Below are 12172 nucleotides of genomic sequence, written 5' to 3'. Positions count from 1 at the left end.
TCGCATTCAAACTTTTGTTCACACCAAGTTCCACTGTTGATCTTTTTCTTTTTTCTTCTTTTTGAGGAGAAACAAAAACATCTGTAGTCAGTAGTCATTTAATAAGAGCTTAGTCTGCAATCGTTCAAAAGTTTGGGGTTGCTAAGATTGGAAAAAAAACCCTGTCTATTTCAATATAATTTAAAATGTAATTTATTCTTTTAAAGGCAAAGCTGAATTTTCAGCATCATTAGTCTTCAGTGCCACATGATCCTTTAGAAATCATTATAATATGCTGATTTGATGCTCAAGAAACATTTCTTATTATTATCAATTTTAAAAACTCTGCTTAGCCTAATATTTTTGTGTTAACAGATAGGCTATATTCTTTGATTGAAAAGAAAGGTTTGAAATATATATATTTTTTGTAACAATATAAAAATCATCAAAGTAATTACTTAATTTTTGGTCTGTTCCTCTTGCAAAACAAAAATATATGACAAAAAATTATAGCTTTGTATTTTTTGGAGCCAAAGTCTCCATACCCTTGCATTGAATGGAAAAGAGCAGCATAGACATTCTTTGAAATATTTTCACTGGTGTTTCTCTGGAGCAACACATCATACAGGTTTGCAATGACCTATTGCAATGAGCTATTCCTTTTATTTATTTTTTATTTTGCTCAGAAAAAGATTCTGACTGTACAAACCGGTCCTATTATTAAGCATGAAATGCGACCTTATAGCCAGCAGCATTACTGTCCTATGTGTCAGATGTTGAAAATATGAAAAATGCTCTTGTCCTGTCAGAGGCCTTGTTTCAAGTTGGACCTGAATCTTTAAATTTGTATCACACATTGGTTTAAAACCAGTCTGAAGGCCTGGTGTCTCTCGCTATACATCTGTTAAACCAGCTTAACTAGTTTGATCTGAAACATTTGTTTAGTTCATTGTCATTTGACTTATTTGCATACCTGGGACCTGGGCTCTGTTTCTCAAAAGCATAGTGCGCTGAGTTGATCATAGAGACCATTGGTGCTAATGATTCTACAATCTGGTTTTAAGAAACGCGGCCTTGTCCAATTATCTGCTGTATATCTCCTGTCTAATCTGTACAAAAGTGATTTCACAATATTGACTCTAAATGTAGCGTTCCATTACATGTCTCCTAGTTCTTGGAATAAGATAATTTACTAAAGAAGCATGAAAGAATTTTGTGCTCTGGAGGTTAGTCATTGTTTCTAAGTAAACACGCTAAAAGTAAAATAAAAGTGCTTTATGTACTGTGTAAACATATGTAGCAGTGATTTGTATCCTGTCCTAACTGGCTTGTATTTTGACTTGACTTCATCCACTGTTATTTTGTGGTCAGCATTTGAGGTCAACATCAGCCCTTTTCTTTTTGTTAAGTCTGTCTGGGTCATTCAAAGTGTGTTAGGCTTTGGCCTGCCAGCGATATCACACACGCTAACAGCTCTGATTGACAATGTAATGGTGAACTGGTTATCTGTAATTCCTCTCAGGCCACAATGGGAATTGTCCATCATTAATTGGCATTTTATTTGCATTCTGCTTTCACAATAGAAAACAGCATATGCGTGCAATCCTGCATGCAAAATACAGAGTGCCTGCTGGTTTCCCACGAGTATTTTTGTTGTGTTTTGTTCCCGTAGGCCACTGTAAAGCAGATTGGAGACTAAACAACAGTCCTAAGCTGTTGGATATACTGGATGACACCATTCCTGGCATTGGCACCTATGAGGACTTCAACACCATCGACTGGGTTAGGGAGAAGTCTAAAGACAGAGATCGGCATAGAGAGGTGAGCTGGGTTTCCAACTGCTTTTGAAACTCCACCTACAGTTCCTGCTCTAACACCTTGTGTTTCTTTCAGATCACCAATAAGAGTAAGCAGTCTACACTAGCCTTGCTCGTCAGCATCAGTGATGCCTTTTCTGGCTGGCTTCTAATGCTCCTCATTGGACTCATGTCAGGTCAGCCCACGTCTTGCCCACTTCCTGTTTATTTCCACGTTCTAATTCAGGGGTTTTCAAACTGTGGGTCATTTGTGGGTCACGACCCATTTGTGGGTCGCAGATTGGGAAGAGGTGGGTCGCGCAGTCACTATTGGCTGCAGCAAAATTTACGTTTCATGATTGACACACACATAAAAAAACAGGTTGCACGATGTACCAATGTTAAATAGAAATCGCTATATTGCTTAGTGCGATTTTAATTAGATAAATATGTCAGAATTGTGTTTCATGAAGCGCACACGTGTTTATCTGCGCATTATTAACAAGAAGAAACTCGTTTACTCCAATCACTGCTCTGCATTCTATCATGAAATAAAATTTCTAATATCATGAAATATCTGGTCACCCTATATTTAAATGGAGTAGTGTATCAAATTGATAAAAGAATAAAACATGTTCATGTGAATAGCCTTTTTATAGTTCTGTTGTTTGTTTCATGTTTGAGAATAGACATGACTTTCTTTTCTTCACTGGAATTTATCCACAACTTGTAATATTTGAAAACAATATTAATAAACTACATTAAACTACATTAAAGGGATAGTTCACCCAAAAATGAAAATTAGCCTATGATTTAAAGCTTGGAAGAGCCAGGACATTTTTTAATAAAACTCTGATTGTATTTGTCTGTAAGAAGACTCATATACACCTAGGATGACTTGAGGGTGAGTAAATCATGGACTAATTTTCATTTTTGGGTGAACTATTCCTTTAAGGCAATTCTTATATAGCATTCTATATGTTGGGTGTATTTAAAGTCTGTCAATCAACATTAGAGCGCCACCCTCAGGCTGAATAACGCAACCACTGCCAAAAGTGTTCTACCTGTGTTCAGCAATTACAATATAAAGCTTACAATTGTTTATCATAAACTAGCACTAAGACCCAGAATCGCTCCTACCTAAATTTACGGTCAGGAGCCGCTACTGATAATGTATTTTTTGGCCTTTGTTGGTGTCTTGATTGTTTAATATCTTTCTGTTTGTTTCGTGAGCTTGAATGCACAAAGTACAATGAAGATTTGTACCTGCATACTTTCAGTACTGTGATATACTGTGAATTATAAAGCCCATTTCTGGCATATTAGAAAATATACATCATAAAAATATATAATAAAAATGTGACATTATGAGATAAGTCAAAATAATAAGATAAAGTCATCATTATGACACAATTTTGTTGACTTGGTATCTCATAATTTTGACATTTTATGACTTTCATAATTATAATTTTTTTCTCTTATGTGTCGGTAGTGGACTTTTATAGTATTTATAGAAACCCATTTCACCATCATAAGAAAACTAACTTTTGTCGAAAATCATAACTATAACAAAAAAGTAAAATTATGAGATAAAATAAAAATTATGACACATTTCTATTTTATGACTGGTATGTCACAATTATAATTATTGTTTACCAAAGCTTGATTTTAAAATTCCATAGCCCTAAGGATTATACTTATCAAAAGTTGATAAGAGGTGTGCTATTACTTTTTGTTTCGCTTTCATACCTATGATTTTATTAACAAAAAGGCAACAAATCAATTGACATATCCCATAAAATTGCATTGAAGAAAGGACCAGAGTCCTATCTAAGGACCAGAATGTCATAGGGACTTGGGGATGGGGTTGTTTGCCTTTGGCCTGTAAGCAAACACCTAGCTAAAAATGCTTAAAACACCCTTTGCAACCCTAAAGCAATACTTTGGCAACCTCCCACAATACCCTAGCATCATGATAGCTAGTTTTCTTGGGCAAAAACCACTCGTATTCTCTTTAGAAAATGTAAAAAGTAGCGATAATTCTTTATTGTGTGAAAATGCATTTGTATGATGTGTGACTTGAATGTCTTTTGTGTCCCATCTCTTCCCTCACCAGGGGCCTTGGCTGGAGGTATAGACATTGCCGCCCATTGGATGACAGACCTTAAAGAGGGTGTGTGCCTAAACGGGTTCTGGTTTAATCATGAGGACTGTTGCTGGACATCCAATGAAACCACTTTCAAGGAAAGAGACAGGTGTCCTCAGTGGAAAAGCTGGGCAGAGCTCATGGTTGGAGTCAATGAGGTGGGTTCCATATTCAACCCGCACGGAAGCGTTGCATGACTGAGATCCATGTTATCAGTGCACCATACTGCATATGTAATCCATTTTGGTTGCATATGCTCACGAAATTTAACCTCAGAATATATTTGGGAGCATTTGTGCGAGTGCAAATAACTGTTGTGGTGCGACCTGTTTTCATTTCTCTACAAAACGTTCACTAATTACTGCACAGAGTATGTGCCTGCTGTGAGCTGATAGAGTGACCGGTCCACCGTTCTATCCAACGTTACACAACCTATTAAACTTCCTTTTTACATTCTTAACTTAAATGCAGATTTTAGATTGATTAATATTAGCCATCAATCACCCCTTTCACTGCGCTCTGTTGTCACGTGACAGGTAGCTAACTAGTGCACAAAATGTAAAGAGGGGAAGAGAGAAGATGAAAAGAACACAGAGCTTTCTTTTGCAAGCCACATAAAGTTAAAGATAAGTGTGAGAGCTTGATTAAACACCAGGAGAGTGCCAAGCACAAGAAATGCCGGGACAAGTGTGTGGCTAAGAATTCCAGATCGGGTTCAATTGTTGAAGCTTTTAATCGGCAGGATACTGCCGGCCGTTCCACTCAGTTGGCAGAGCTGAACGGGAAATTTAACACTGTCTACACCATCGCTAAAGAAGAGCTCACCTTCACTAAATTTACACCCATGTTGCAGCTCATGGTGCTGCTTTTAAATAAAAGAAATCTTCTGCAGGTCTTAAAAAGTCTAAATTCGCCCTTACACAAAATGAGGCTTTACAAGGTCTTAAATCAGAGCAGAAAGTTTTAAATTCATAGGCACTGTATTAAATGTTGCATACCTTGTGAAAAATGAATATTTTCCTTAGTATTTTTGACCTGTTTTTCAAATACAAATATCTATTTTTGCTGGTGCTCCGAACTTTTTGAATTTGGAAGAACCCGTGCTGACAAGTAAAAAAGTTAATTTCAAGCCCTGGTAATCATTTCATCATCATGTTGTGGTTTACTGCTTTAAATCAAATGTATCATTCCTGTTTTCACTGACACGAAAAATCACAAATGTTCTTGTTTTAGTAGAATATCACATTGTTGTTTACATCTAGTTGACAGAAGAAAAACAGATGTGAGATTTTGTCTGATTATAATAAGTCTTCTCGGTTTAGCAGAATCCAAGCTTCACAGGCCTGTTTAGCTCAAAGATTTCCAAATGTATGACAGTGTTCTACAAAGCCTAAATGAAATGAGTTCCTGGTGCCGCACTTCAGTGGATTAGAGGCCTTCTCTTGCTTAACTATTCGTCTATGGGGTTGGGGTTGGTGAGAGTTTTAATACTTTTAGGGTGTATTCACACCTGCCTTGTTTGGTTCAATTGAATCGAACTCAAGTTCGTTTCCCCCCTTGGTGTGGATCCTTTGGGCAGGTGTGAATACAGCAATTGCACTCGGATGCGGACCAAACAACCGAACCGAGACCCAGCTGAAGAGGTGGTCTTGGTACGGTTCCAAACAAACTCTGGTACGGTTCGTTTACGGTGTGAACATGAACTGACCCAATTGCAGAAAGCACTGCGCCTTTAAAGGAACACTCCACCGTTTTTTGAAATAGGGCTTATTCACCTTCTTTCCTACATTTAGATAGGTGGGCAAATGCATTTTTTGTCTCAGTGCATGCATTGTTTTAGTTTGACAGGGTCGGCGCTAGCTTAGCTTAGCATAATGAATGGAATCCTTTGTTGCCAGCTAGCATGTCCTGAGTAAAAGTAATATATATATATATATATATATATATATATATATATATATATATATATATATATATATATAAAAAAACAACAACACCTAATTACTTCTTGTGGCCTGCGTATTCAAAACACTATTCAAGGTACAAATAGCGATGCAGATTAACACTAGGCGATTTCCTAGGCAGATTCCTTTTTTTTTCTTATCAACAACGGTGAAAACAGTTGTGCTGCTTAATCATTTTTAAGTTTTTTGTTTTTTTTTTTGAATCAAAAATTCAAATGAGCAGCATTTATTTGAAATGGATTTTTATGGATTTTAATTGCATCCTTGCTGAATAAAAGCATTAGTATCTTAAAAAAAAAAATCTTATTAACCCCAGATTTCTAAACGATAATGTATATCACCCCCTTGTGGTATGAAGACAAAGCAACAATGTAGAAAGTTGAATAAATTACAGTAAAGCATTTTCATCTCGGATGCATATTTTTTTTATTCACAAATGCTGAATGGCAGTAGGTTTTTTTTTTTTAAGGAATTTCCAATTTTTCAGTATCCAGTCTATTGAGAATTGGAGGAATTCTTTTAAAGACCTTTAAACCAATATTTCATGTAAATCTAGATTTGAGATATACATATTATTAGGGAGGGAGTTTCAAGCCTCAATTAGGAGGTCATATTCTCCTAAATGCCTCATTTGATGATTATCAACTTCAGGATGTGAGTAAATAGCATGTAAGAATAAGTGTGGCCTCTTACTGTCCTGTAGGGGGTGACAGTGTATAAGTCCCCTTGATTACAGCTGTGTCCTGTGTGTGTCCTGCAGGGGGCCAGTGCGTATGTGGTGAGTTATTTCATGTATGTGTGCTGGGCTCTTCTCTTCGCCTTCCTGGCAGTGACACTGGTGAGAGCCTTCGCCCCTTACGCTTGCGGTTCAGGAATACCAGAGGTGAGAAGCTCCTCAGATGCTCACATATGATGAGCCATGTATCTTTTCACAAATTCAAGCTCTTTCCACCTATAGTACAATTTTCCTTCAGCCGTACAATCATAATTTCTTAAAGATTTTGTTACTTTTGTAATTCTAGTGGTGCAGAAATTACACACTTCAGCTTTACCTTAAATTAGACAAAAAAAAACACCTCCTTTTGTCAGTTTTAGATTTCAAACTGTCTGAGAACAGAGACAAACTATTTTTCTACAGTTACTGCACTGTTTTCAGATGTTCAAAATGTTTTCAGATGTTCAACCACAATTGCTTCTGCACTCTAACCTTGGCAGAGAGAACAATGCAGGGCTTTCTGACATAAGTCACACTGTCTGTCTGACAAAACCCCATGTTAGATGATTGCAGTTGTAATACTGATTTAAATTCATGTGGAGGAGTTGTCAGAGGAGATTTAAGGACCGTTTTATTGGCTGTTTTTAAAAGACCCATTAAGACATGTTCATATGCCAAGAAAAACTGCTTAAGTGAATTATACTTGCTCCTCAACTCTTGGTCTGGAAAATGGCCAGTTTTTGGGAATAATTTTGTATCCTTGATAACCCATCCCTAATTCTTGCAGATTAAAACCATCCTGAGTGGCTTCATAATCCGTGGGTACCTGGGAAAGTGGACTTTGATCATAAAGACCATCACGCTGGTGCTGGCCGTCTCTTCCGGCCTCAGTCTGGGGAAGGAGGGTCCGCTGGTTCACGTAGCCTGCTGCTGCGCAAACATCCTATGCCATTTCTTCACCAAATACCGTCGAAATGAGGCCAAGAGGCGAGAGGTGAGAGGAACTGGGGAGGGAGATGAGGAGAGGAGGAATGGAGTGATGAAGTGATAAAGGAGAGGGGAGTGTGGGATAGACTGACAGAAAAGTATTTTGTGTCTTGGACCAAAACTTGTAATGTAATACATTGATATAAACCTCTTGGCTTGGTCTCTTTTAACTGATGTGCTGGAAGTTGCCAGTGCCAAATAGGTAATAGAAATCGTGAACAGACGAGGCTTTTTCTAGGCTGTCCTCCTGAATCATGTGATCAGGATTATATAATTGAATTGTATAATTCATTGTTCATATATTTAGGAGGTTGAATATGCTCTTTATCGTGCATTTTAGTTAGGGAATAGAAATGGAATGGATTGTAAATGAAGTAAATATTCATTATGTGTGTGTGTGTGTGTGTGTGTGTGTGTGTGTGTGTGTGTGTGTGTGTGTGTGTGTGTATCAGGTGTTGTCTGCAGCATCTGCAGTGGGAGTGTCCGTAGCGTTCGGTGCTCCTATTGGAGGGGTGCTTTTCAGTCTTGAGGAGGTGAGCACTTTATATTTCTGCAGTCCTGCTATAAACAAAGAGATTTGTTTATTTTTATAGTACTGTTTCTGATGCGTTTTTTCCCTTTTGGAAGGGTTATTACATAGTCAGCCAAATAAACTCAAAATAAACCCAGACAGGCTGATCAGCGATTATTTTGAGGGGGTCATTTTATGAAAATGAAAATGAGTGTTCAAAGGGGATTTCTCTGTGATTCAGTTTCCGTATATATCATTGCGGTATCATTTTATTTAGTCAACAAAACATTTTCAGAAATTAATAATACTATAAAATAAAACTGTTTCACTGTTATTTATATGGTTAAAATCAATTTTTGTGAGAAGAAAAAGTTTAAATTTCAGGTAATTTAAAACATAGACATATCTTAAATGTATTCCTGTCATTTGACTCTCCGGATGTATTACATTTTTAATGCATTCTTGAAAGAGAGAAAAAAACAAAGTCACGCTATTGACACAAATATCTGATAAACATCCTAAAAAGAGCAGATTCACATGTACACAAGATTTTTAAATGTTTTTGTAAGAAGTCTCTTATGTTCACCAAGGCTGCATTTATTTGTTCAAAATGCAGCAAAAACAGTAATGTTGTGAAATATTATTACAATTTAAAATAAATGTTTTCTGTCAGTACATTTTGAAATATATAATTCCTCAAATTGCAGAGCTGAATTTTTGGCAGCCATTGTCTTCAGCATCACATGATCTTTCAGAAATGATTCTAATATGATGATTTGACGCTCAAGAAACATTTTTATAGACCATTTGGGTGTTTAAAAACAGCAATGATGTGTTTTGTGGGTGGAGCCCACAGGTTTATATAAAATAATAATAGGTTAAAAAAGGGGTAATTTCGAGTTTATATCAAAATTCTGAGATATTTTTTTTGTCACAAATCCATGTTTATATCTCAGTTCTGAGAAGAAAAATCTTTTTCCCCCTCCGAATTGGGATTTAAACTTGCAAGAAAAAAGTCAGAATTGTGAGATAAAAATGTTATAGGTTTAAATGTTATTGGTTTGAATATTATTTTATGCTGTAACTGTACGGCTAATGTCCCCAATGAACTGCATATGTGAGTATTATGTAGACCTATTATTTACATCAAATGAATGCTTTAATAGTAGATTGATCATCGCAGGTTTCATCAGTCGAGTCTGTCCGTTTAAAGGGATACTTCACCTCTGGGAAGATGAATGTGTATTTAAAATAGGTCATTTAAGTAGAAGAAATGTGGAGAAATTTTTGAATTTGGAGCTTTCTAGACTGAGAAAAGCCAGAAAATGTATTTTTGGCTTATGTGGATGAAAGACAACAACTCCCAGAATGCACTTGCTTCGCTGCCTTAGGAGGCCACGCCTACCGGTTAGAGAGCACAGTTGAAAACAACAAGGCTAGCCTAAGTAAGTGATGAGTTTGCCAGGGATTTAGAGACCCAAAATGTCCGGGATTCGGCTTTTGCGTTCTACAGTCGCCATTCATCATGTTTACTGTGGCGAGCAGGACGAGGCTGACGGCCGCGGGAGAACGGCGCGAGGCCGGTGGCTTCATTACTGAGACGCGCCGGGTCTCGCATATCTCACGGAGGAGCGGGAATTTTCTTAGCAATGTTAAAACGCACATCAACCAACCAATCACTTGTTTAGCGTTCATGTAAACACTACAGTCAGATTCACCGATCGGAATTAATTCAGTTAGATTGAAACGAGAGGTGTGCATGTAAACAATGAATGGCGACCGCAGAACGCAAAAGCCGAATCCCGGACATTTTTAACAGTCTCGCCCGCCGGACAAGTCCGGGAAAAGGAAGATGGTAACCCCTACTTACTCAGCTTTCTCCTATTATTCAGCTTTCTCCACAGAACAAGAGCATGCTAGCTTAGCTTCCAAAGAAAGACGGCTGATACTGTGTACATTCTGTGAGTGAGATCCCACCCTCTATGGGCGGGCTGAAAACATGCGGAACAACGCCATCTACTGGCTGTAGTCTTTAGCCTCTGGACAGAAAATCCTCCGATGACGCAAAATGACGATTTTTGCGTCATCGGAGGATTTTTTCCAGACAAAAAATACATAAATCTCTCCTCTCAGGGGGATATGAGGGGGGAAAGCATGGTAATTCGAAAATACTACAGGTTTTCTACTAATACAAAGCTTAATGCTAAATCCTGAAGTAACCCTTTAATGGCTTGCAACCATAAATGTCCTCGTCCGGCTTCAAAGGGCGTCTTCGACGACAGTATAAAAAAGAAAAGAAAACTATCTTTACTTGCATTCCGATTCTGACATCCAGAGGCACAAGACAACGTTTTTCTCTTATTCCTTGGATTTTGCACGTTATCCTCCACTTGTTACCACTGTTTTCTGCCACCACAATGTGCGCGCAGCTATATATGCCATAACTGTGGTGTCTGCTCCCAACTGTCTCCCCAAAAGTCTATTATTATCTATGGTTTTTTTGTTAACAACTGTTTATTGAGTTTTCTTTTTTAAAGTCAAGAAACACAAAAATACAAATCAAAAAGCAACTATTCAAATCTAGAACCCACCCCTGGTAGACTTCAAGAAAATAAAATACAAACATAGAATGTATTATTATGTATGTTGAAAACATCTGCTGAATGTTGTTCTAACACCTGACAGTGACAAATGTCTCTCATTGTCTTTTTCAGGTCAGCTACTACTTCCCTCTGAAGACTCTGTGGCGTTCGTTCTTCGCTGCTCTGGTTGCTGCGTTCACACTTCGGTCAATTAACCCCTTCGGCAACAGCCGTCTGGTCCTTTTCTATGTGGAGTTCCACACTCCCTGGCATTTTCTAGAACTCATACCTTTCATATTTCTGGGCATCTTTGGTGGCCTTTGGGGGGCTTTCTTCATTCGTGCTAACATCGCCTGGTGCCGTCTCCGAAAGAACACCTGCCTTGGGCACTACCCTGTCCTCGAGGTTCTGTTGGTCACCCTGATCACAGCTTTGCTAGCGTTCCCGAATGAGTACAGTCGGATGAGTGGCAGCCAACTGATCTCCGAGCTGTTCAACGACTGTAGTCTGCTGGACTCGTCGAGAATCTGCGACTACAGTGGAAGCAGAACAGGAAGTGCTAATGTTACTGTCACTAACGGTCTGGCGAATCGCCCGGCGGGGCCAAAGCTCTATACGGCCATGTTGCTGCTTGTTCTTGCACTGGTCTTTAAGATGTTCATCACTGTGGCTACATTTGGCATGAAGGTAACAGACTTAGATGTGTTTTGACTGCTAAACAAACTCTAGTCTCAGTTCAGTTCTGAGAGTAAACTGCTTAACGAGTACATGGATGTTTTTTTTTTGTGTGTGTGTGTGTGTGTATACATCTATAGATATTTTTTAGGTTGATATCTAAAAAAAAGAAAGAAAAAAAATAGAACTTTCATTAAGATGTTGTTTGGGTGCAGTACAACACTTTTTCCATTAGATCCCAAATGCACACACACATTTTTTTAGTACATCCATTGCACACTCTGACAATCACACCCACACAATTATAGCTGCATAATTTATCCAATTGGCTCTAAAATATGCCGAAGCAGATAACAGGAATACAGACAAAGACTGTATAATTTTAGTTAAATGTTCCTGGGATTAAAAAATTGCAGTTTCAATCAGGACATTTTTGTCCTTAAGGTCCTAAGTCTAACTATTTTGTGTACATACCTAGTGTAAAATAGATTTATTAAAGTAAATGAGAAATAGTAAAATTCCAATATAAATGCACACTTGTGCCAAAATGTATGCAGTTGGCATTAACACAGGCAAAATTTATATATATATATATAAAAGTAATAATAAAAAAACCCTGAAAAAGACAAAAATGTCCTCCATGAGTTAATTGCAGTTTTATTCCTCAACCGCAAAATCGGGCCAAAAAGGGCCAAATTATCTATACAATATAATAATAGCCAAACACTTCAGAATCACACTTCAAATCAGAAATTTACATACAATTTAAGTTTTTCTTGTCACATGACTACAAGATGAATAATATTTAATGAATAAT

The 12172-nt window shown here is 37.6% G+C and overlaps 1 protein-coding gene across 4 annotated transcripts in view; it reads left to right on the top strand.

Moving 5' to 3' along the window:
- Nucleotides 1–12172, top strand: part of clcn5b (chloride channel, voltage-sensitive 5b) — a 28715-nt gene that overhangs the window by 6911 nt on the left and 9632 nt on the right. For all 4 annotated transcript variants that reach the window (XM_081358726.1, XM_081358727.1, XM_081358728.1 and 1 more), the window contains 7 exons: nucleotides 1652–1800; nucleotides 1873–1972; nucleotides 3892–4079; nucleotides 6646–6768; nucleotides 7388–7594; nucleotides 8040–8120; nucleotides 10813–11367. In XM_081358726.1, coding sequence (XP_081214852.1) covers nucleotides 1652–1800; nucleotides 1873–1972; nucleotides 3892–4079; nucleotides 6646–6768; nucleotides 7388–7594; nucleotides 8040–8120; nucleotides 10813–11367 — 1403 coding nt within the window. The remainder of the gene's footprint in view (nucleotides 1–1651; nucleotides 1801–1872; nucleotides 1973–3891; nucleotides 4080–6645; nucleotides 6769–7387; nucleotides 7595–8039; nucleotides 8121–10812; nucleotides 11368–12172) is intronic.

The sequence above is a fragment of the Scardinius erythrophthalmus genome (assembly GCF_964197995.2).
Source record: "Scardinius erythrophthalmus genome assembly, chromosome: 2".
Classification (NCBI taxonomy): domain Eukaryota; kingdom Metazoa; phylum Chordata; class Actinopteri; order Cypriniformes; family Leuciscidae; genus Scardinius; species Scardinius erythrophthalmus.
Note: the sequence above shows the minus strand (reverse complement) of the source record. Positions and strands in the feature narration are given on the sequence as shown.